Raw genomic sequence first — 23,748 nt, forward strand, 5'->3', positions numbered from 1 at the left:
TATTTTAAAAGTATTTATTATGAATTTTTGCATATGTGATTAAAGCGTCACTGATTCAAAAAAAAAGAAGAAAGGGGGACAAACTGAATTAACGAGGAATAATTACATTGTTGACCGCAAGGAGCTTAGCTTTAATGTCCATAGCTCAATCATCTCAGCTGACTCTGATGGGTAAAACAAAAGGTTGTTATTAAATTATGCAGATTCTGAAGACTCTGATGATTCTGAAAGCTCTACTTTTTCATAACCCCATTCATGAGCTTTCCACTCAGGCAACTGTTGAACAGCAACCTTCATCCAAAGAAAACAAACAAGAAACTCAGGACACTGTTCTATCACTCAATCAATCAAATTTCTACTCATTACCATCCCCCTGGAATCTGGTTTCCCAACAATGGTTTGGCAAGCTAATCTCCAGTTCTTGGGTTTCTGTGTATGAAAAACAAGACCATTATATGTCTTTGATTCAGAGGAATTGAAACTAAAGCAAAAGCCAGAGATACTCTGTTTGAGTGAGTGATAGTGTCCAAATTCATTGCCTCATTTTGATTTCTCAGCTTAATGGCAATGGAATCTGTATACTAACCTTTTTAAGTTTGTCTTTCTCTATGTCTGTGCGAGGGTTTAATAGCTCTTTCCCTTCAACGATCTGAATGATAATAAGAATTGCAGTCAGAAGATTCAGAACCGAAATATGAAAATGGTATTGATCAACTCTTTCACCATGATGATCAAACAAACAAAGATTCAGAACCGAGATATGAAAAGGGTATTGATTAAATCCTCATTAAGAACATGATCTAATGCAGTAAAATCACCTCCACCATACAAGTCCCACAGGTCCCTCCACCCGCACAGTTCAACAGAAATCTCGACTGTAGAACAACATCAAAGCCCTATTATAATCAAAACTAAGAAAACCCCAATTCATGAAGTTAAGGAACTGGGAAACTCACATAAGGCCCATACAATTCAACATTGGAATCAAGCATTATGTTTCTGAGTTTTTGCCCACCACATGCTCGACGAAAGTGCACATCAGGAGTTCCATCAGGAAGCAATACAGACTTCAACAAACACATAAATTAGCCTCGATAATCTAAGTATAAACCCTAAAAATCGAACATTACAGCTTACATTAACGAAAGCGAAATCAACCATGGGAGGCTCCTGAGGCTCACTGGTGTCGGATTGGCTCTGTGGAACAGTGCCGACGGCTCTGATTTTGGATCTGCGAAAGGTTAGAGGGCGGAAGCGATTAAGGGTGTGGGTGGAATTTGTAATGTAATTGAAGGAACGGAAGGAGGAAGAACCCAGATGGAGAGCCTCCATTTTGGGAAATTGGGGGTTGAGGAAGTGAAGTCTGGAGTGAAAAAAGGATCATGATTGTGTGTTGTGTGGCTCTTCATGGCCTTATCTGGTGTCGCCGTCTGTCCTTATGGGTAAGGTTTTACAGGGCTCAAGGCCAACGGGAAAAGTGTTAGAAGCGGATTTTTGAACTATGAAGAATGGAAATTATTTAAAGAGAAAAATAAAAAACGCTGGAAGGAGGGTTTGAACCTCCGACCTTGTGGTTAACAGCCACACGCTCTAACCAACTGAGCTATTCCAGCAGATGCTATATGAAAAGGCCTAAAAGGAAATCTGGAAAGTATCAGAAATTAATTAAAGAGAAAAAATTAAAAAACAAAAACGCTTAGAAGGAGGGCTTGAACCTCCGACCTTAACCACATGCTCTAACCAACTGAGCTATTCCAGCAGATGCTATATGAAAAGGCCTAAAAGGAAATCTGGAAAGTATCAGAAATTAATTAAAGAGAAAAAATTAAAAAACAAAAACGCTAGAAGGAGGGCTTGAACCTTCGACCTTGTGGTTAACAGCCACACGCTCTAACCAACTAAGCTATTCCAGCAAATGCTATATGAAAAGGCCTAAAAGGAAATCTGGAAAGTATCAGAAATTAATTAAAGAGAAAAAATTAAAAAACAAAAACGCTAGAAGGAGGGCTTGAACCTCCGACCTTGTGGTTAACAGCCACACGCTCTAACCAATAAAATTATTTTTTATTTTATTTTTGATGCCTCATAGTTTTATTCTTACAAGCAAAAATTAGATAACAAATAAAAAAATTTCTTTGGGAGAATTAGTGTTTAGCTTAATTTTTAAGAAATAATCTAAAATTAAGGTCACGTCTGGTAGTCATTCTATTTAAAAAAAAAATTATGCTTATAAATGGTATTTCTCTCCATGGGTCATCTTGTTTTGATACATATGTTTTGAAACTAAAAAAAGAGAAGTATTCCAAATACTTATTCCAAATACTTTTAAGAGATGACTAAGAATTCAAATTTTAAGAAAGATTGAAAGTGATTTTTAAACAGGGAACTCGCCCGTCGGGCGAGGAGGGACATAAGAACAAGACTTGCATTGCATTTGTGATAAGATAAGGAAATCAACTACAAGAAGAGTAAGATTCGGATTACCTTATTGATCGAATATCTCAAGGCAAGAACATTGTTTGAGATTCGAATCACTCCACAAGCAAGATCGATCATGTCTAGCTTGAATGATTCTTGTTGATCAAATATGTCAAACGCAAGAACAGTTGATTGAGATTCGAATCACTCCACAAGCAAAATTGATCATGTCGAGCTTGAATGATTACATGCAACCTAAACTCCACAAATGCTTCTTTTACTGTATTTTTCAAGTCTACTTACAAATACAACATACATGACTTTATATAGCCTCTAAAGACATTCCAAGAGTTGTAACTTCATACTTAATGGCCAAGTCTATTTACAAATACAACATACATGACTTTATATAGCCTCAAAATGAAACTACTAAAGACGTCTACTTACAAATAGAACATACATGGCTTTATATAGCCTCAAAATGAAACTTCTTACAAATACAACATACACAACATACATGGCTTTATACAGCTCAAAATGAAACTACTAAAGACATTCCAACGTTGTAACTTCATACTTAATGGCCATAATTAACCATTATGTAATTGTAACCTAAAGTAAATTAAAAGTCTTAAAATACAATAATGAAATATAATAACTCTAAATTGTAACCCACCCAAGATTTATAACAATCAAACTTCATTCCTCTTCAATGTGGCATGAATTGCTCGATAATTTTGACAACATTTTCTTCCCATCTTCATTGAAGTATATTGTATGATTGATGTCTCTTGGTTCATATCAATTTGACTTGAAACTAGCATGAGATAAGAACAATAAATGAATGACATAAACACTTGTTGAATTAGTCCTTTGATTTAAGTTGAATAATACATTAAGGAAAATCAATTTCGCTTCCTTCAACTAAGAGATCTTCGACTACGGTTAGCTATGGATGAACAACTCTTAAACTTGTTCCAATTTATCGCCAGACAAACTGGGCTGACTCAAATTCCCGAATCCGAGTTCTGCCATGTCTTGCTTTGCCATTAAATTCCTGCAAGTTCTCAATAAAATCTCATGAATAACCATACTCATACAGCCGAGCTGTGTTAGAGAAGAAATAACAAAGTTCAAACCAATGAGAAAAGAAACTGGATAGGTAGCACACACAAACTTCCACCAATAATTTTGGTAGCAGTATTCATAACAATATCAATCGAGTGTGTCCCCCTTATTTGCCATAAGATAAGAGGAAAAGAAATGAATCATGCACTCTGTTTCCAGTTACTCTCCAGTTTGTGCTAGACCAATGTAACCAAAGTTGAACCAAAACCATTCAAAAGAACAAATTGCATCTCCAAAGGAATAGAATCACTGGAAGAGTAAATGTGAGATCCCACATCGGTTGGAGAGAGGAATGAAACATTCTTTACAAGGGTGTGAAAACCTCTCCCTAGTATACGCATGAGGCTGACGGCGATACGTACCGGGCCAAAGCGGACAATATCTACTAGCGGTAGGCTTGGGCTATAAGGGTAGAATGATAGATTGATGAAGGATATAGAAGTTGGGAAAGGTTCATTCCTAGTTTTCAGGGCATATGAGTTAGTTGGCTTGTAGCTAAGCTAGACAAGGAAGGGAAAGTTGGCAGAGCCTCATAAACGCGGAACTTATAGCTACTTGCACCATGCACCTCTTTTTTTTCCTTTTTTGTTAGATCACAATGATAGCACTTGCTGTTCTACTGGAATTGGTATATGGATGTAGGTTGTTCTTATACATTCATTTATGCCACCATTTCAGCTAATAGTGGTGTATTGGTGTGTAAAACATCAGGATTGAAAGATAACAATAACCCAGGTTCCCACAAACAAAAGTTTATGAATCTAGAATACAGAGAGCAAATCAACAGTTATTAATACAAAAACATAATATAGAAATTTCAACAGTCTTACTTTTCCATACGACATTGAAGGTATTTTTTTGATAAGTGCCTGCATTTTTCAGATTGGTGACCAGACGTTTTAAGACAATTGAGGTATTCTTTCTTCTCCTGCAATGAAGCCCATGCATCACAAAACAAGCAATGAACACAAAGAAACCTTCAAAAGAATTCCAAAAACCACATATCCTAGGTGAAAACAATAGTGCTCTGAAAAGAAATACCAGGTCGCAGAGGTGCATATGATCCAAAGGGAAGACTCCTTTTTCTGGGGGTACCGGTCTCAATCCTCTATTCCCCCCAAATGAACCACCTGCAAAGATCACAGTATCTCTCACCAAATCAATTTAGCTAAGACAGAAAATATAACCATTCTATGTAAGCTCGTTGTAATGATTATCTTCTTTTTCATCGCCAAAGCATTTGAAGCTTTTCATTAACTCCTCTTAGCAAATTATCCCTTCATTATATATCCACTAAAAAACAAAGAAGAAACAATATGAATTCCAGGTAATATCAATATTGCTCTCAAAGCTAAACACCGCTAAATAGTTCTTTCACAGATCACAAAACTTGAAATGAGACATTAACGCAATCGATGGCCATCATTGCCTGATATACAAAGCTATAGTAAAACAAAACAACTAAATCACAATTAGTCTGAACCCCAATAAGATTGAAAAGAATGAAAACTATCAGTCATTTATGTAAATTTTAAAAATCCGGTGATCATGTTTAAGCAACTGATAAGCAAATGGAATAAAAACATGAATTTTCCCTTTCAAATCATTCTCTATAGTCATCAAGTAATTCAACTCTTTCTACATTGAAGACTAAGCTCAACTAAGAGACATGTAAAGCAAATGGAATAAAAACATCACAATCAACCCACAAATTGCTCAAACCCAACCCATTCACTGGGTTCAATCAATTGATAGAAACTCCTATTTAGAGTTGAGATTCCGCAAGCATATCCAACTATTTTCAAATATTTTCATTTTTCCGAATAAGCTAGATGTCTGAAAAAGGCTAAAAATGCAGCTCCTTAAAGAACCAATCCCCGATCAGAACCGTATATATATATTTTACCAGCAACAATCAAGAATCTTAACTCACTAAACCATTTGACATGATACAAATTCTCTAATCCCTCGCCTCTTCGAAACTAACATAAATTCACCCCAAAAAAAGAGAAAAATCATGCTCTCTCTCGCCCTCAGTATTAACAACGCATATGCTAGAGTACCTGCACTCATTGTGGAAACTCCTGATAGCTTGAAATAGAAAATTTCATAGGTCTTGTCTCATACAGACCGCGACGTCGCAAACAAGCTTGACGAATCACGGCGCCGGTGAGTAGCTAGTGATTCAAGAGAAACTTGTCTATGGCGGCATATAAAACGCTGCTTCGAAGGCAGCAATGGCCGCAAAATTGGTAATACAGATTAGTAACCTGGGCCGACGCGGACATTAAGAAAGCCCAATTAAGAAAGCCCAGCCCATTTTTAAATTAACAAATTAGATTAATTTATTTTCTTTAAAATTATTTGAATTTGGATAGAAATGGTATGTTGAAGGGAAAGATTGGACAATAAAATAAATAAAAGCTTTAAAAATAAAATTTAAAAAAATGAAGAAAAAAAGAAAACATCTTTTGGAAAAGTTAAGAGGACAAGACTTTTTGTAAAGAAAGTTTTATTTTATCACGAAATGGAATTTGGACCCTCCTCCACCATACCCTTCGTACCCTTTTTTACCCGTTAGATTCGTTCAACAAATTTGAATCTTTTAATCTCTTGAAATTTTTACGTGAGGTCAAAAATAATATTCTTGTAAACAGTGTTTCGTTCTCCTCCCAACCAATACGGGACATCACCCTTCGAGATCCCACATCCTTATAAATAGTGTTTTGTTCTCCTCCCAACCAATATGGGACATCACAGTAATCTTCATTAACTTTTGTCTTTTCCCAATAATTCGGATTCTAATTTCAAAAGAGAAATTTAATGATGGGATTTATTTGTGCATATAGATAAAACTATAAAGATTAGGCTTCTACTTTTTTAAAAAATAATAATAATAATAATTTTTTATTATTATAGTTTAACAATTATTGGAGCAAGAATTTAAAAAATAATTGGTATTTTATCCAATCAATCATTTTGTGATCACTGAAATTCGTAATATTAGTAATAATATAAATATATATATATACATGACTTAAATAGTCAATTTTAAAAATGGTAATTTATAAGATATGGTCATGTTATTTAATTATTTTTTAAAAAAAGAGTGAGATATTGTGTAAGTTTAATATTTAATTTGAAAAGTGAGTGTAAAATTGAGGTCAAGAATGGATTATTGGAACCAATTTTGTTTTAAAATTGAATATTTCCATTATAATTTTGGCAGCTAAAGGTGGGAGTGGTTGGAATTATTTTCTTTAACAACCTCAAAAAAGACAAACTATATAAAATAAATATATCCTCATTTTGACTTCTTGCACAACCCTACTAAAAAAAATCATTATTTTTTTTTTTAATGAAATAAACTTTTTTACTGCTAAAGTTATACTTATAATAATATCTTTAAAAAAATATCCTTTTTCATTAATATTTATAAAAATAAAAAATAAAACAAAATATTAATTTTAACAGCAGTATTAAAATCCTTAATTTTTATTAAATTCTTATTTAAAACTATTAATGTTACTTTTTTTATTTATTTTTTAAACAAGAATAATTTATTAATTTTGGGTTAAAAGTAGTTGTAAATTTAACCTTTTGATTAAAAAATTAAAAAATAAAAAAGAGAAAAATATTATATTATCCCAATATCTACAAGACTATAATTGAAAAAGGAAAAGGCTTCAAAAACCTTGTGCTATTCCTACAAACAGACAAGAACTAAAGAAAGTTGAAGTAAAAGGCTCATCTTTTTATTTATTTATTTATTATTATTATTTTTTTTTTGAAACTTTACACATTTATTTCATGTTAATCCTTTCATATATATTGTTTTCAGTAATTAAGCCTTTAGATTTAAGTGTGTTATGTTTTAATCACAAAGTTTCATTATAAATCTTTTGGGTTTCTCTTTATTATGACATCTCCACGTTCCATCTTTAACATAAGATTATGCATAGAGAGCATTGGTTTTTTTTTTTTTTTTTGTCGACTAAAAGAATTTGTCATATCTACGGCATTTTCATTCAAAACCATTTTCGAAAGCAACATAAAGATACTTTTTTTTAAAAGAAAAGGTGAAAATGAGTGTCAGAAAATGTAACTGTTCAAACTAAACACTAGCCGATATTGTCCTGTTTGGACCTTGTGTCAATGTTTTTAAAACATGTCTCTAGAAAGAGGTTCAACACCCTTATTAAGAATTATTCCTTCTCCTTCTCAACTGATGTGGAATCTCACAATCCATCCCCCTTCAAGGCCCAACGTCTTTACTGACACTCGTTCCCCTCTCCAATCGATGTGGGATCTCATAATCCACACCCTTCCAGGCCCAGCATCATCATTGGCACACTGTTCGGTGTTCATCTCCCTTCAGAGCTCAACATCCTCTTACCCTCAAGGATTTTAAAATGCGTCTATTAGGGAGAGACTTCCACACCCATATAAAGATTGGTTCGTTCTCCTCCTAACCAATGGGAAATCTCACGTAAAATTTAATTAGAATGCTTTTAACTCAAGTGATTAATTTAGTGTGCATTTAGAATGACGTTATAAACTTATTATGGATATCTAAATTTATTTAACTCAAATGAAAACTAATATCAAACGAAGCTATCGTTAACGTTAAAAGTACTTGAAACCGTTTCTTTCTCTCTTTTCTTCTTTCTTTTGAGTCGAGTTGGGTCGGGAAAGTGAGAGAAGAAACTTAAAAGCCTCTAACTTTTGTGGCCTCCACTCATAACAAAGCATCCAAAAACAACAAGGAAAAAAATGATGCAAATTAAAGTTCCTTAACCCAAACCCTCTATTCAAAATCTTCCCCTCTCTCTCTCTCTCTCTCAACTTTCCTTCAACCTAAACAAAGCAAAGCAAAGCAAAGCAAAGCAAAAGCAAGCCCTTTCTTATCTTCCTCCAAACTATTAGGCTCCAACTCTCATTTGACTTCAACTTTCATGCATACCTTAAACTTTGCCCAACAAAATCTTATAGCTTCTCGTTCTTCGTTCTTCGTTCTTCGTTCGCATAAGCTAAACAAATGATGGCTGGAAACCCTAATTGGTGGGGCATGTTTTCACCTTCCTTCTCTTCTTTTGCTGAACAGCCTCAATCATGGAGCCAACTTCTGTTGTATGTTCTTTATTTGGTTCATTTGTTTCTATATGTTCTTCAATATATGTAATCTTGTGATGTCTTTTTGGTGTTATCAGAGGAGAGGAAGAAAGGGTTTTGAACCAAACCCAGATGGGTCATTATCAACCAAAAAAGTTGGAGAATTGGGAGCACCAAATCTTGGATCATACCACCACCACCAATCCTTCACCACCTCCACCCCCTAACTTTGTTGATATTGTCAAACAAGAATTTTCCAACACCAACAAATTTCTTAACTTTTCTTCTCACAATACTAACTTCCCAGATCTCACCCACAATCAACCCGCCGATCACTTGCCCGAGGTGAGATTTAGTTGCAAGTCCTTCGAACAGTCGAACCACATCGCCCCTGTATCGGGTAGCGCATGTAAGAAGGCTAGAATTCATCCCCCATCTTCAAGCCAACCACCTCTAAAGGTAACATAAAACAACTGCAAAATTTCATCTTTGCATCTTTTTATATTCATGTTTAAAGTTCGAATTACGAAATAATAGGTGAGGAAGGAGAAACTCGTAGATCGAATAACCGCTCTTCACCAAATCGTTTCTCCATTCGGAAAGGTAAAATTATAAAATTATTCAATTCACTTACCTTCCACGATAGTATAATATTGTCTAAATTTTATTTCTTTCACCCATGCCCTTTTGCCCTTTTGCAGACTGACACGGCGTCTGTGCTGTCAGAAGCAATTGGGTATATCAGATTTCTTCAGGGACAAATCGAGGTAATGCCATTTAAAAAATGCCATATATATGTGTTTGTGGGTATCCTCAAAGTTAACTCCTTCTTGGGGTGGCAGGCACTTAGCTACCCATATCTGCGCAGTGCACCAAAGCATGTGAGGGACTCAGGAAGTGGTGTAAGTATCATACTCAAAGTGTTCATATTAATTTCATGCATTCATTAACATTCATTAAGAACATGAATGGAGATTGTTTAGGAAGGAAGGAGGGTTAAAGTCGTAATCATGAAAGTCCAGTCTAAATGTAAAGCATCTGATAGACCATAAAGAAGAGAAATTAAAGGGGTGTGAAAAAAGAATAAGGTTCTCAGCTTTATACATTTCATATCTACTCATTATAAAGTAACCTCAAAAAAGTGTTGCTTTGGGGCTGCCTAATTGTTTTGGAATCCCAAAAATATTATTATTTCAATAAAAAAAAAAAAACATTTCTCGTGTTTGAGTTTTGAGTATAATATTCCTTTCGTCGTCGTTCTATTTGAAAATGTTATATTTTTACTTTAGTTTCTATTTCATAGTGTGTTTCAAAATGTTTTAGGTACATATTATTCTCGAATTTTTAAAGACGATTCAATTTTAATTAAAAACAAATACACCCATAAAACTCGATAACCCGACTAACTCGTACTGATCAACCTAAACCATAAAGCTTGGGTTTAGGGTTTAAGGTTTAATTGAGTTGGATTTTTTTTGTTTGGGTTAGGTTGAATTTTTGAAAAATCGAAAAATTTGATTCTATTTGTGGGTTAACATTTTTTGATCGGGTTATTCCGACCAACTCGAAAGTAAGGTTAACTCAATTCTATTTTAAAAAAATCAAGAATATTTAATGTTAGTAACGGGTATTAGTGATGAGTTGACACTTGTAAATATTTGATTTTAGGATAAGTACAGTCCAACTGGTTAATAGAGGGTTAGATTGTCAAATGATTTGGATGGTTCGGTTGAATTAAGTTACGAACACTATTGTGGTTGCTTGAGCTACCGACCCAACGAACCCGAAATTTTAGTAATGAAATGGGTTTGATTTTCAGGGAGAAGAAATGAGAAGGGAAGAGAAGGCAGTGAAGGAGTTGAGGAGCAGAGGGCTGTGCTTGGTTCCAGTCTCATGCACACAACTGGTTGGAGGGGACAACAATGGAGCTGCTTACTGGGCTCCTGCTTATGGAAATGGGTTTTGATTTAATTTTAATTACAGCTCCTAATCATCAACAATTAAAGCTTTGGGAAATGGCTTAATTAGTATTAATATTATTATTATTATAATTAGTATAACATCATGACCAGTCACCCTTCTCAAAAGCCCTAAAAATGGCTGACTGCTCAAGATGCTATATATATATAAATATATATATATATATTCATATTGGCATTTAAATTAATCATAATGTTTTTATTGCCTAATTAATTTACTCTCCTACTCTTTTGAGCTGTAATCCACTACAAACCTTGTTATTAATTTCATAATTTCTAGTAGTGTTATGTGATGTATCAAAATACATTATTATATTATTCTCCTCTCTAAATTTGTATCATAGGTTATAAATTTGTTAGTTTATGAATAAATGAAGGAAAAATCGAGAAATTAATAGCGGGTATTGTTAATTTACATTCAAAAATAATTTTTAGAATGTTAAAGTATAATAAACAATGACCGTAACTATGAATTAATAACTCTAGAGTGGTAGCGAATGTACATGCAAGTTGTCGTTGGAATTGATCATTGGAGGTAGTCCCTAAAATTCCATAATGGTTGGAGAGGAGAACGAAACATTTCTTATAAGGGCGTGGATACCTTTGTCTAGAAGACACGTTTTTATAATCGTGTGGCTTACAACAATATGTAATGGGTCAAAGCGGACAATATTGACTAATGATTTTTTTTTTTTAATTTAATTTGATTTGAGTATTTCTTATCTAAAGGCATTATAAATATTTTTTTTCAATATTAAATACTGGAAAAATTAAACTCATTTAATCATAAATTTAATATAAAATATCTTTTTTTTAATAATTTAACCTAACGAACAAAAAGACCAAGCAAAAGGAAGGATGAGAAACAGAAGGAGAATCTATTTTTAGTAATTTATTTATTATTTTTTTTGGAGTTGTATTAATTTATTAGTCTAAACTGGATAAAATCTCGCGGCCATCGTTCTTGCTGCCCATTCAATAATCTTTCTTGTTCTGTTGCATTATGGAAATGGCGAATGAATGGAGTCGCACTGCTCTTCTTATCATCGACTTCCAGGTTTTTCTTGATTTTCTTCCTAATTTTCGCTCTTCAAATTCATGCTCAAAATCAACTTTCTTCCAATTCTTGGTTGCAGAGAGATTTCTTTGATGAACGATCTGTGTTTGCTGTACCAGGAGCCTACGCCATACTTCCAAGCGTGTATGATGCCCTAGAATGTGCAAGGAAGCGGGGCATGTTCGTCGTTTGGGTCCGTTTCTTCCTCTATCTGCTTTAATTTTGTTTTTTTGGAATCGTAATCCCTACGAAAATCCCTAAAGCATTCAACAATCAAGAAAATGTTGTTTCTGGTAACTTTTCTGTCATAGATACATTAGTGGTTTCGGATTGCGAGAGATTATTCCCGTTCTTCTGAGATGCTTGTCAAGTTACTGTGATGAATGGAGAAATTGAACCCGAGAGCCCTGATTGTTAGTTGAGAAAATGTTTGATATAACGTTATATGGTAAGATATGAAAACTATTTGAAAGAATCTATAATTTCAACAATCTCCGTATACTATCATGTATAATTTCAACAATCGAACTAGAAAAGGGGGAAGTGTTGTTTGTTGATGTGGATTCAGACCAAAGGTAGCTCTGCTCTCCAGTTAAGTAGTCAAAGCAGGCTGACCTAATCTTCAAGATAGGCTCACAAGACAAGTGTGGTGCTATGCCCAATGCTCGGATGCCTAATTTCTTAGATTGCAGAGGTTTGAGCTTAGTTAGGATAGTTTGCATAACTGGTTAGTGGTATGAGTCCCTTCTATTTATATTTTTTCTCCTTCACTCGCGTGTTAGAGTCGTACGTTGAGTCACCTAGAATTAGAGAGAAGGGACACCTACCTCAACTTAGATGAGACCCAGCTTGATAGGCATGGTATTCCTCTTGGCTTGGCCTTGGGAGCCTGGCAAGCAATTCTTCCTTCAATGTGCCCGCGGGCTTTCGAGTCACCCCATAACATTGTTATTTGTGGGTCTTTTATTATGTTTATGTGTTGAGGATTGTTGGGAGGGAGTCCCACGTCGGCGAATTTAGGGAATGATTATGAGTTTACAAGTAAGGAATACATCTCCATTGGCATGAGACCTTTTGGGGAAGCCCAAAGCAAAGCCATGTGAGCTTATGCTCAAAGTGAACAATATCATACCATTGTGGAGATCCGTGATTCATAATGACATTATGCTGATTGTTGTACAAGTTGATTCTGATTATCACATGTTGCAGCATTGACTTTGTTAGTTAACTCTTATTATCCTTGAGTTTAATTGATTGCTGCTCATTACCCTGTTTGGTACTAATTGAAGAGTAAAGAGAGTGAATTCGTACTAGCAAATTGGTAATATGTTGAATTAAGTCTGTTTTAATCCTAGGTTGTGCGAGAGCATGATCCTGAAGGACGTGACGTTGAACGCTTTCGACGCCATCTCTACGGCAGTGGAAAGCAGAATCCGGTATCAAAGGGAAGCATAGGGGCAGAGTTAATAGAAGGCTTTGAAATAAAAGAAGGAGAATACAAGTTGGTGAAAACCAGGTTCAGTGCCTTCTTTGATACTAACCTGCATTCCCTTCTGCAAGCGACGGGTATTACTGATTTGGTCATCTGTGGTAAGATTCAATATGTACACATCTCCTGTTACCGATCGAATAAGAATTCAAAGAATGGAATAAATGGTTGATGGCTGATACATATTCTAGGTGTTCAAACGCCAAACTGTATCAGACAGACTGTTTTCGATGCTATATCTTTGGATTACCATTCTATCACTGTTCTTTATGATGCAACAGCAGCTGCTTCAGTCCAAATCCATCATGGTATGTGAATTTTCTGATCTAAATCCCTTCTCTTTCCAAGAACAATACATGTCTATGATTTTGCTATTGAAATCTCTTTATATATATGACAATGAAAATGTTGTGAGGAGATGAAAAAGAAAAACAGTGCTGATGAACTTTGTGAGATGAAATCAAATGAATGATGAGGGAATTTCTGAATTTTTTTTGTACCAGATAATATCACTGACATGGAGAATGTGGGAGTTGTGGTTGTACGAGTCGATCAATGGGACGGGTCTGTCGTTGAACCCCTACCTCCCCTACCTACCACGGGAAATGTAGTTAGTGCTGGTAAATGATCTCCTGCGAGAAATAATGGTTTGATCTCAACCCGTGCAAGATTGGATGTATCGAAATAATCAAACACTCCGTATTCCAGGTTATTGTCGTTTTTTTTCTTCTTTTCTTTTGGAGAAAGTATGATCATGGTGATGGAATAAGTGAAGTACGTTTTTGATATTTTCATGTAAGAGTCTAGTTGAGTGATTTGAAGATTTCATGTAGGTTTCAACTCTTTATAAAAGCAACACTTTTTAAAGAACTTGTTTAAGCCTAAACATGTCTGCCTTCTTAAAGTAAGTTCCTTTGAAATTACTCTTCCCTCAAAGAGACAACATAATTGAACGGTAGTCATGCATGCACATTAACATATCTGAGCGCTTGAGTTCGAACTCCACTATATGCAAAAATGTTCATATAAAGAGAAATGTATTTTATTCTTAGTAGAGATGTAAAAAAGTCCGATCGACCCAAAAAAAACCCAATCAACCCAATTTGTATGGTTTGGGTTGAGTTACAACTCATTTTGATGAGATTAGATTTAAATAAATGAACATTTTTATGAATTTAGTTGGTTCGTCCTCTTTGGAAAAAAAAAAAAAACAATAATACATTTTTAATCATTAAATTTTGTCCTAACATAAAGCTTTCAATATTTAAATTATATAAAATACGACATATTTAATAAAAAAGAAAATTCAAAACTGGTATAAGTATTCACATTTAAATCTTCCATCTTTAGCACTAAAATTTCAAAATTCTCATAGAACAAGTGGGACAGCCCATTAGGTAGGAAGCATCTATTATGAAAAATTATATATATAAAGATTATATATTAGTGTGACATTAAAATTTTAGACCCAAAATACAAGTACATTAGACCTACTACGACTTGCACAATAATTTGTGAGAAACAGTTCCTAAGACGTGGAATGGAAACAAATCATGTGCTTTATTCATCGTCCTCTTTTCTTTTCATTTACTTTTTAAACTTATTTATGAATTTAATTTTATATTTAACTTAGACTATCTAATTTTATCTTTAAAAAAAATTGAATATATCATATACTTATTAGATATAAAATTGAATTTGATGTTTAATAAGATATTTATTAGGCTTAATACGGGCCTTATTATTTATTAGTTTATGAATATTTGGTATTAGTAATAAAAAAAGAAAAGAAAAAAATCCAGCTGTGATGAAAGGTTGATAGATGGGTCGCAGTTAAAGGGTCAAATCAATCAGCCATTGGAAGTGGGCTCACGAGTGGTCGAAACAGTCCAACAAATATGTGGGCCTAGTGGGCCGCCAATCCTTGAAAAATCACCCATTTTTTAAGTCAAAAACCAAAACTTTGACCATCTTTTTTATTTTCTGAAAACGACGTCGGATTTTGGATATATGTCGGGGAGACGAACAAAGACGCAACCTCTCCTCCGCCACGTAGACGCTCTCCCAATTATTACTTTATTAGTTAAATTTTAAATTTTTATATACATAATTTTTTAAAAAAATAATATGAATAAAACATTTAATCTATCACCATTTCAAATTTCATAAATAAATCACATTATATTAAAAATTATAAGAATTAAATTCTATTTTCTTAATTTGGTTAAATTATCAAATTAGTTTCTAAATTATACACCTAAAACTAAAATTATTTCTAAGGGCTGAACTTTTAACTTTAACAATTTTAATAAAAAAAAAAATCAAATTATTATTATTATTTATTTTTGGAAAGTGGTAATACAAAGAATGAGGGAAAAAAATTCCAAGAAGATAGAGGCATTGAAAGGGGGTAGGATGAACAGAAGAATTAAATTATTCAATAATGATTTGAATTGAAAATGACTTAAGGAAATTAAAAATAAATAAATAAATAAATAAATAAAGGAAAAAGATTATTTTAAAAATTGGAAAATAAAATAAAGTTTGGGGTGTTTTTTTAGTGTGCCCTAGTGTGTTCATATTCTCTAACCTCACTTTTTTTTAACTTTAAAATCAGATAATATTTGTTAAATATTTTATGGCCTACCCTTGAAATGACCCATCAAAACAACTTGGATTCACTTCTAATAATTCTCATTATTTTTTTCTTAAATTATTACGTTCATATATTTTTCTATTTCGTTTAGTCGTATTTATTCCATTATTTGTCTTTTTGGATAAAGCATCCTGTCTCCTAAATAAAATATTTGTGCTTTCATGAATAGATGAATTCATTCAATCAAGTTTCTTCGTTATTTTATGTATGAGGTTAAATTTTTTGTAACGAAATTATATGTATCGTTCTCCGATTGCATTTCTGATTCACCTCTGTATATGGGCTTCCTAGAATTGGTCTTAGATGGAGAAGATTCATTGATCACAGTGGAATAATTCGATACTAATCTTGACCATGATGTCGACCATATAGATACATAAGCAAAAGCGTATCTTTGACTTTCGTTAATGTTGTTTCAATGACGATTGACTTGACCCACGAGAGACTGACATATCATATAGAGATGTAATGAAAATGATCTCGAAATTCAGATTCATCCCGCCAAATATTTATTTATCTTTTTAACTATTTTGGTCTTCATTTTTTATTTTACATTAAATTCTCTTCTTGTAAAGTAAATGTTCATCCAGTCAATAATTTGATATAGGAAGTAGGAAGAATTCAATTCTCCTCTAGTTTTATACAAATTAATTTTTTTTTATCACAAACTATTTAAAAATAAAATTAAAAAAACAATGAAAATCCGAATAAAATGATTTATCAAATTTAATTATACTCTAATGTCAAGTGGATTTACGTTGCATTCATTATGTCTCATACATTCTTTAAACATCTATATCACATGTCGTATTCTTCTGTCCCTCAGATTCATTATTAAAAAAAAAAAAAAAAAAATTCAACATTAATTTATATTTCGTTCATTTACATATATGATATGAGAAGATGTCTACGTGTCACTAGTCAACTTCTCCCTACCCAATAGTTATATGCAATAAGCCATTCTTGTTGCCTTTTCAATTTCTCAAATCTTGCTTTCAAAACTTTCTGCCCTGTTTCTAAAACTTTCTTCTTGAATCGGGGTTAAAGACTCGAGCATACGTCACTTGATCGTAGGCGACGCAAGAACGAATAGACTTAATTCACTTGCTGCTGAGAAGTGAGTGTCGCATAATCGCAAGTCCGCTGCCATCAAAGTGCAATTGTGACAAGAGAATAATTATCCTTAATTTTACTCCATCAAGATTTAATAAAAATGCAACATTAATCTATATTTTGGTGTGTGTGTGTGTGAACTAAGCGTCTAAAGTCATACATAGTAACTCAAAGTCAAAGTCAATAAAAAACGGTCAAAGTTTGCATTAAATAGTCAAAGAAAAACTTGGAAGAACAAAAAAAAAAAATATTTAATGTGAATTTTTATAATTAGAGAAAAACAATTAAAAATTAAAAGAAAATCCAATTCCATTATTAGGAATTAAACATGAATTAACAAATAATTAAAGTACTAAACTTGAACCCACAAATGCCTTCAAACCCTAAAATCACATCAACAATGTCATATCATGAATTGACTTTTTCTTTGTTTATTTTCTTCCTCAAAAAAATTAAAATTTTTAAATAATTAAAAAAAAAAGAAACTCCCCAAAATAGGGAAAAAGTGAAGAATTTTTTATTTTTTTTCTCCATAAATTATTTATTTTCTCAAATCAGAATCAAAATAATTAACATTTTTGAATATTATTTATTTAGACAACCATAAACAAACAAAACTTCCATTTCTACTGTCTTCTCTCTTTCTTTAATTAATTTCTAGCCATGAAAAATATTTCAAAACCATATAATAAAAATAAAAGCCAAATAAATGAATAAAAAATCATCTAATATTTTAAAAATCACGATTAAATAAATGATTTTTTAAGACTTTATTGTACACAACTTTAAAGGGTCACGTGACTAAATTAATAATTCGGAGCATTAAATATTAGTTTTATTCATTTAAGTCATAGTTGGAGAAATTAAATATTATTTATAATATAATTTATAATTAATGGCGAAAAAAGGTTAAAAGCAATAATAGAGGAAGGGAATGTAGTAGAAAGAAACAGTTTGGGATGTGTTGAGTGGGAGAAAAGGGAATATGAAAAGTGTTGGGAATATGGACATTTACACCCAAACAACTACACCACATTCACACCCTGTAAACATAATAATAATTAATCCATATTTTTTATTATATTACAAAAAAATTAGTATTAAGATATTGCTCTTAATTTCATCATTCACAAATTTAAATATTTTCTCCATAAATATTAATTAATTAAAAATATTTATCTCATGCTAGAATAGAGCATTTCTTATATGGGTGTAGACATATCTCTTTAGTAAACACATAACGAATGAGTACCAATCACGAAAGGGAGGAAGGCCTAAAGAGGACAGTATCTACATGAGTACGAATCCCGAAATAAACAGAAGGTCTAAACAGAATAGTGTTTAGAGATTTAAAGATGAGAAAGAGAAGGAGGAGAGAGAGAAGAGGACATGAGTTAGGAAAAAGTGAACATCATGAATGGTAACTTGTAAACCCCAAATTTCCCATTTCTCAATTCCCAAGAAACTATTTTTGACTCCTTTGTTTGCCACCCACCACAAGAAACCTCAATTTTACCCCCTTCTAACAAAAATATTCACCTTCCCGTAAATATTGTTCTTTTCGAGCTTTTCTTTTCTAGATTACACCGTCTTGTGTTCATTCCCTTAAGGGCTTAGTCCCATGGCTGGAACATCAATCAGAACACTGATACCATTTGTAATTTTGAGGAAAGAATAATTAAAAAGTTATTAAATGAATTGAAAGTCACTATCTATACCAATAAATTGCACGTTCTTTAGTGTGACTCAATTACAGTAATTTCGTGGTTGAGTGAGGTTCACTTGTGAGTACCGACAAAACATTCTCGTTCGTGTTTGTTTAAGGAATAGTTTTTACTCTTAGAAGAAAAAAGTAAGCACGTGTCAAACTAAATTACGTTAAAATTGACCCATTATTCAAATAATTAAAAGGATAAGAATTAAAATTAAAAATTTAGAATTTAAATGGAGAAAAATAGAAAGTTATAAATTATGGGTAATTTTAACCGGCCTACCTTTATAATATGAAAAGAAAAAAACACAAAAATTCAAGGCGTGGCTTTTTATTTTAATTTAATACAGTATTCCACGTAGGTCTACACTCTAGACTATAGGTTAAATAAAAACTATAATATATTTCTATCAAATATGAATACAATTTCCACACGCTAAAATAATTCTAATAAAATGGATTAAAACGCTCTTTCTTTATTATTATTTTTTTTCCCTCTTCACGTGTAATTAATATATATATTCAATTTCAAAACTTCTTTTGTTCACTATAATTTTACTCCACCACTTTTTTTCTCCTTTTTTTTGGGAAATAAAGTATTTCATAATTGATTTTAAAAAAATAATAATAAATGTAACCATGAAATAATTATTTTTTAAAAGAATGAAATAGTATATAAAAACTATTAAAAAATATATATTTGAAAAGAAAAAAAGGAAATTATATATATAAAAGCATGGGATGGGTCGGGAAAGTCAAGATTCACTTACGGTGGTTCATTCATTCATAGCATCTGTCTAAGGACAGTGAAGAAATCGTTTATTTTTTTATTTTTTTATTTTCTCAAATTAATTATTAAAATATTATTTTTTGAAAGATACTTTTCCAATGGTGGCCCGTGATTGCAATGCAAGAAGGGCACGCAAAATATTGACACCGTGGACAGTGGACCATTTTAATTATTGTAAAGCCCACCGCACTATATCCCCCTCTTCTTACCCCAATATTATTATTTTATTTTTTTTTATTATTATTACACCTCCCTTTATTTCCAACTTTTAACTTAAATTCTTCATTTCCGCTATTTAAATTAAATTTATCACTTTTTATTTATTTATGAATTTCTAGACATAATTTAAATTCAAAATTCGTGGATTATATTGTCATGGCTAAGTTTAGAGCATAGCTCTAATACCATGATTAGGAATCATGAATCTCGCTTTGGGCTTCCCAAAACGTCTCATACCAATATCATTCCTTCTTATAAAGTCCTGTTCATTCCCTCTAATAGATTGGTAAATCCTCAAATATCGAACAAAGGACTCCAAAAGAAAAGGAGTCGAGCCTCATTGAAGGCATAGTAAAACATAACTAAGCCTCTAAAGGAGTTGAGCCTTGATTTAGGGGAAGTGTTGGATGATGAAAGTCCCACATCGGCTAATTTAGAGAATGGTTCTGAGTTTATAATGAAAGAATACTCTCTCTATTAGGTTGAGGTGTTTTGGAGAAGTCCCTAACGTGGGACTCTATCCCAACAAGTAGAAATTGGTAAGTGTCAAATCATAACACAATTGGTAGATTAAAGAGTAAAAAATACAATCAAGTTTATATTTATAAACGTTAAAAATATTCTTAATTGGGAAAAATTAAGGAAAAAAAAAAAAAAAAAAGAGTAAAAGTTGGTAATTGCAATAATTGATTAATTAGATAATAAAATAATAAATTAATCCAGAAGAGCATAACCCCATCCTTCCGGGTGCCTTTTAACCGCCTTCCCAACCCAGCCCAGACAGCGCCAGCTAAATTCAACTCCCTTAAAAAAAAAAAATAATTAAAAAAGTTGATCTAATAATAATAAATAAAAGAAAAGGAGAAAAGCCACGTCATGAGGAAAATGGCCCCTTTTTATAGGAATGTCCACAACTCCCAAATAACCCATCTCTCACTCGCTCACTCACTCACTCAGTTGTTGTTGTTGTTGTTGTTGGGCCATGGAAGAAGAACAAAGGTGTGCAACAATGCAGAGTGCAAGCACAGAGGAAAGAGATGCGGACACCAAATCCAGAAAGGGAGGCCTCCTGACCATGCCCTTCATCATAGGTAAGTACACACACACCACCAATTCCCGAAATCCGAGTCACAGAGGCGTTATTTAAAGTTGTTGTTATATGTTGTTGTTGTTGTTGCGGGCGCGCAGCCAACGAGTCGTTCGAGAAAGTGGCGAGCTACGGGCTGCTCCCCAACATGATAGTGTACTTAATGAAGGATTACAACATGGGATTCGCGGAGGGGAATAACATCCTCTTCTTCTGGTCTGCGGCTATCAATTTCATGCCTCTCCTTGGCGCGTTTCTCTCCGATTCTTATTTGGGTCGGTTTCTAACCATTGGGCTTGGCTCCATTGCTAGCTTCCTGGTACTTTCTTCTCTCTTTATTAATCTCTTTATTAATAATAATAATAATAATAATAATAATAATAATAATTTAATGTGTCGGTGAAAAAATATAGAAAATTGTGAGATGGGTTATTGATTTCAGGGTATTCCAACTCTGGATCTCGCATTTATTAGTTTCAAAATTTGGAACATTATTAAACTGCACTGTTTTTGCTTGCTTTTTACGGTTTTTTTTTTTTTTTTTTTTAATTTGAAGAAATTTATTTACTGTTTCTTTTTAGGAAGATCTTCTGGTTCTTTGTGGAATTGAGTTTCAGAGTGGGGCTGTTTGATTTTTCATTCACAATTTCAGGGTTTTTTTTTTTTTATTTTTAATTTTTATAATTTAAATCCAATTTTTTTTTAGCTTTTGTGTAATAAAGGTGTCAGTGATGAGATGGGATAATACTTTACTGTTTTTTCTTTTTATATTATTATTATTCTTCCTCTGGTGGGTCTTCCTTCTACATCTCACTTTTTCTTTAAAAATAAAAAATAAAAAATCATGAAGTTAAAATTTTGGAATTTTATTCATTTTATGATTAATTAATTTATTTTAAACTGTATTTTTGAAGGTTAAAAAAAAGTGAAAGGAGAGTGCTATATATATATATATATATATATATATATATTATAATTTTTATTGGTTTGTAGAAAAAAAAGGTGAAATACAAATTTTATTTTTTAATTTTTAAGCTTTGAAAATATCAAATAAGTGAGAATTGGATTTTACGACGTCGTTTTGTTATCTATTCTCTTACTCCAACAGGGCATGTTACTTCTATGGCTAACGGCGATGATTCCGGCGACGAAACCACCGGTCTGCGACCAGCTTCACCCGGAAACCTGTCGATCTCCAACGGCAGCCCAATTGACCCTTCTTGCCGCTTCCTTCACGCTAATGTCCATTGGAGCCGGCGGTATCCGGCCGTGCACTCTGGCTTTCGGCGCCGACCAAATTGACCGGCGGGATGATCCTAATAACAAGAGAATACTGGAGAGATTCTTTGGATGGTACTACGCATCGGCTTCATTTTCGGTTCTGATTGCATTGACCGGAATCGTTTACATTCAAGATCACGTCGGTTGGAAAGTGGGTTTCGGCGTTCCGGCGAGCCTTATGCTAGTGGCCACCGTTTTGTTCTTTGCAGCTTCGTCGATTTACGTGAAACAAAAGGCGACAAAGAGCTTGTTTAGTAGGTTAGCACAAGTCGCCGTCGCGGCGTTCAAGAATCGGAAAGTAGCGCTCCCGTCGGCGTCGGCGTCGAATAAGTGGTTTTATCATACGGATTCTTGTTTTACTCAACCCTCTGATAAGCTCAGGTAATTAAAATTAATTTAATTTATATTATGTGTTTCTTGGTGTTGTGACAATTAATGTTAAGCATGTGGTTTTTAGTTAATGATTAAAGTGCCTTTCGCTTTTAGAAGCAGAGTATATGTGTTTTTCTTTATTCTAAAAGTGCAGTTTCTTTAGAATTACTTTAATCAAACTCCTTGAATTTATGATTTGGTTGATTAATTTCGGTTAATGTTAAATGGGTTTTGTTTAGATTTTTGAACAAAGCATGTGTGGTGAAGAATCCAGAGCAGGACATAGCAGCAGACGGCACAGCTGCAGATCCATGGAGTCTGTGCACGGTGGAGCAAGTCGAAGAACTCAAAACCCTAATCAAAGTGATACCCATTTGGTCCACCGGCGTGATGATGTCGATCAACATCAGCCAGAGCTCATTTCCTCTTCTTCAAGCTAAATCCATGGACCGTCACATCTCCTCCACTTTCCAGATTCCGGCGGGCTCCTTCGGCACCTTTGTAATTATCACCATAGTTATCTGGGTCATTCTCTATGATCGAGCTATTCTCCCTCTTGCCTCCAAGATTCGAGGAAAGCCAGTCCATTTCGGAGTCAAATCTCGAATGGGAGCTGGCTTGGTTTGCTCTGCTATGTCCATGGCGCTTTCGGCCATCGTTGAGAATATCCGCCGCGGAAAAGCGATAAGACAAGGCATTGTGGATGACCCCAACGCTGTCGTGAACATGTCGGCTATGTGGCTGGTTCCGCAGCATTGTTTGAACGGATTGGCCGAAGCGCTAAATGCGATTGCCCAAACAGAGTTTTACTACTCTGAATTCCCCAAGACAATGTCCAGTGTTGCTTCTTCGCTGTTCGGATTGGGAATGGCGGTGGCTAATTTGTTGGCGAGTGCGATTATGAGCACTGTGGATAATGTGACTTCAAAAGGGGGAAAAGAGAGCTGGGTTTCGAAGAACATAAACAGAGGGCATTTCGAGAATTACTATTGGCTGCTTACGATTCTGAGTGTGATCAATGTGTTGTATTATGTTGTTTGTAGCTGGGCTTATGGACCGAGTGTGGACCAGAGAAGAACCGCCATGGATGACGGCAAGATCAGCTCCCACGAGGAAGAGTTGTCGATGTTGGAAGCTAGAGTAAAGGAAGAAGGAGAGTTGCAGAAGCCCAAGGAACTGCAGGCTTGAATATGGAGTTGTGTGTGTGTGTGTGTGTGTGTGTGTGTGTGTATATATGTTCTTTTTGTGGTCTCAGTGTAATATTTGTTTGATCAAACAGCCAAAAAGGGGCATAATCATATTTGATATATAATCCTAAGCTTGCATTTGAGATTTA

The 23,748-nt window shown here is 33.6% G+C and overlaps 5 protein-coding genes and 2 non-coding genes across 9 annotated transcripts; 3 read left to right on the forward strand and 4 right to left on the reverse strand.

The window, feature by feature from the left end:
• Positions 1–64: 64 nt before the first annotated feature.
• On the reverse strand, positions 65–1,459 carry PNSB3 (NDH-dependent cyclic electron flow 1). Its single transcript, XM_023658431.2, has 6 exons — positions 1,138–1,459; positions 957–1,067; positions 819–875; positions 587–649; positions 367–429; positions 65–291 (listed from the first exon to the last, which is right to left on the reverse strand). Exons 1-6 carry the CDS (start codon positions 1,330–1,332, stop codon positions 196–198), a joined length of 585 nt encoding a protein of 194 aa, XP_023514199.1. The 5' UTR covers positions 1,333–1,459; the 3' UTR covers positions 65–195.
• Positions 1,460–1,539: 80 nt separating this feature from the next.
• Positions 1,540–1,613, reverse strand: TRNAN-GUU (transfer RNA asparagine (anticodon GUU)). The gene has a single exon. It is a non-coding gene; the product is annotated as a tRNA-Asn (tRNA).
• A 226-nt stretch (positions 1,614–1,839) lies between these two features.
• On the reverse strand, positions 1,840–1,913 carry TRNAN-GUU (transfer RNA asparagine (anticodon GUU)). Its single transcript has one exon. It is a non-coding gene; the product is annotated as a tRNA-Asn (tRNA).
• A 1,229-nt stretch (positions 1,914–3,142) lies between these two features.
• Positions 3,143–5,767, reverse strand: LOC111778315 (uncharacterized). The gene is made up of 4 exons (XM_023658057.2): positions 5,610–5,767; positions 4,588–4,676; positions 4,377–4,474; positions 3,143–3,475 (listed from the first exon to the last, which is right to left on the reverse strand). The coding sequence occupies exons 1-4, from the start codon at positions 5,617–5,619 to the stop codon at positions 3,385–3,387; spliced, it is 288 nt and encodes a 95-aa protein (XP_023513825.1). The 5' UTR covers positions 5,620–5,767; the 3' UTR covers positions 3,143–3,384.
• A 2,556-nt stretch (positions 5,768–8,323) lies between these two features.
• On the forward strand, positions 8,324–10,955 carry LOC111779368 (transcription factor bHLH133). 2 transcript variants are annotated; one of them, XM_023659523.2, is made up of 6 exons: positions 8,334–8,676; positions 8,757–9,117; positions 9,196–9,261; positions 9,360–9,425; positions 9,501–9,560; positions 10,478–10,955. In XM_023659523.2, exons 1-6 carry the CDS (start codon positions 8,585–8,587, stop codon positions 10,622–10,624), a joined length of 792 nt encoding a protein of 263 aa, XP_023515291.2. In that variant the 5' UTR covers positions 8,334–8,584; the 3' UTR covers positions 10,625–10,955. The 2 variants fall into 2 exon arrangements, with proteins under 2 accessions (XP_086975073.1, XP_023515291.2); XM_087118947.1 differs by lacking the exon at positions 9,501–9,560 and having other exon boundaries at positions 8,324–8,676.
• Positions 10,956–11,534: 579 nt separating this feature from the next.
• On the forward strand, positions 11,535–14,053 carry LOC111779369 (Isochorismatase family protein). 2 transcript variants are annotated; one of them, XM_023659524.2, is made up of 5 exons: positions 11,535–11,694; positions 11,774–11,887; positions 13,050–13,284; positions 13,375–13,491; positions 13,687–14,053. In XM_023659524.2, exons 1-5 carry the CDS (start codon positions 11,641–11,643, stop codon positions 13,809–13,811), a joined length of 645 nt encoding a protein of 214 aa, XP_023515292.1. In that variant the 5' UTR covers positions 11,535–11,640; the 3' UTR covers positions 13,812–14,053. The 2 variants fall into 2 exon arrangements, with proteins under 2 accessions (XP_023515292.1, XP_086975041.1); XM_087118915.1 differs by having other exon boundaries at positions 11,574–11,694; positions 11,814–11,887.
• A 6,545-nt stretch (positions 14,054–20,598) lies between these two features.
• On the forward strand, positions 20,599–23,748 carry LOC111779371 (protein NRT1/ PTR FAMILY 1.2). The gene is made up of 4 exons (XM_023659526.2): positions 20,599–20,763; positions 20,861–21,078; positions 21,868–22,421; positions 22,652–23,748. Exons 1-4 carry the CDS (start codon positions 20,655–20,657, stop codon positions 23,598–23,600), a joined length of 1,830 nt encoding a protein of 609 aa, XP_023515294.2. The 5' UTR covers positions 20,599–20,654; the 3' UTR covers positions 23,601–23,748.

The sequence above is a fragment of the Cucurbita pepo genome, chromosome 17 (assembly GCF_057944985.1).
Source record: "Cucurbita pepo subsp. pepo isolate OVF chromosome 17, ASM5794498v1, whole genome shotgun sequence".
Classification (NCBI taxonomy): Eukaryota; Viridiplantae; Streptophyta; class Magnoliopsida; order Cucurbitales; family Cucurbitaceae; genus Cucurbita; species Cucurbita pepo.

Excerpts from the sequence above, each read along its gene's own strand:
- LOC111778315 (XM_023658057.2), bottom strand. Across the intron at positions 4,475-4,587 it reads ATATGCACCTCTGCGACCTG|GAGAAGAAAGAATACCTCAA; the intron begins GTATTTCTTTTC and ends GCTTCATTGCAG. Across the intron at positions 3,476-4,376 it reads CTTCAATGTCGTATGGAAAA|GAATTTAATGGCAAAGCAAG; the intron begins GTAAGACTGTTG and ends GAGAACTTGCAG.
- LOC111779371 (XM_023659526.2), top strand. The coding sequence starts at position 20,655 with ATGGAAGAAGAACAAAGGTGTGCAACAATGCAGAGTGCAAGCACAGAG. Across the intron at positions 20,764-20,860 it reads GACCATGCCCTTCATCATAG|CCAACGAGTCGTTCGAGAAA; the intron begins GTAAGTACACAC and ends GCGGGCGCGCAG. Across the intron at positions 22,422-22,651 it reads CAACCCTCTGATAAGCTCAG|ATTTTTGAACAAAGCATGTG; the intron begins GTAATTAAAATT and ends GGTTTTGTTTAG.
- LOC111779369 (XM_023659524.2), top strand. The coding sequence starts at position 11,641 with ATGGAAATGGCGAATGAATGGAGTCGCACTGCTCTTCTTATCATCGAC. Across the intron at positions 11,695-11,773 it reads TTCTTATCATCGACTTCCAG|AGAGATTTCTTTGATGAACG; the intron begins GTTTTTCTTGAT and ends TCTTGGTTGCAG. Across the intron at positions 13,492-13,686 it reads TTCAGTCCAAATCCATCATG|ATAATATCACTGACATGGAG; the intron begins GTATGTGAATTT and ends TTTTTGTACCAG.
- PNSB3 (XM_023658431.2), bottom strand. The coding sequence starts at position 1,332 with ATGGAGGCTCTCCATCTGGGTTCTTCCTCCTTCCGTTCCTTCAATTAC. Across the intron at positions 650-818 it reads GTGGGACTTGTATGGTGGAG|ATCGTTGAAGGGAAAGAGCT; the intron begins GTGATTTTACTG and ends ATTATCATTCAG. Across the intron at positions 292-366 it reads AACCAGATTCCAGGGGGATG|GTTGCTGTTCAACAGTTGCC; the intron begins GTAATGAGTAGA and ends CTTTGGATGAAG.
- LOC111779368 (XM_023659523.2), top strand. The coding sequence starts at position 8,585 with ATGATGGCTGGAAACCCTAATTGGTGGGGCATGTTTTCACCTTCCTTC. Across the intron at positions 8,677-8,756 it reads TCATGGAGCCAACTTCTGTT|AGGAGAGGAAGAAAGGGTTT; the intron begins GTATGTTCTTTA and ends TGGTGTTATCAG. Across the intron at positions 9,426-9,500 it reads TTCTTCAGGGACAAATCGAG|GCACTTAGCTACCCATATCT; the intron begins GTAATGCCATTT and ends TTGGGGTGGCAG.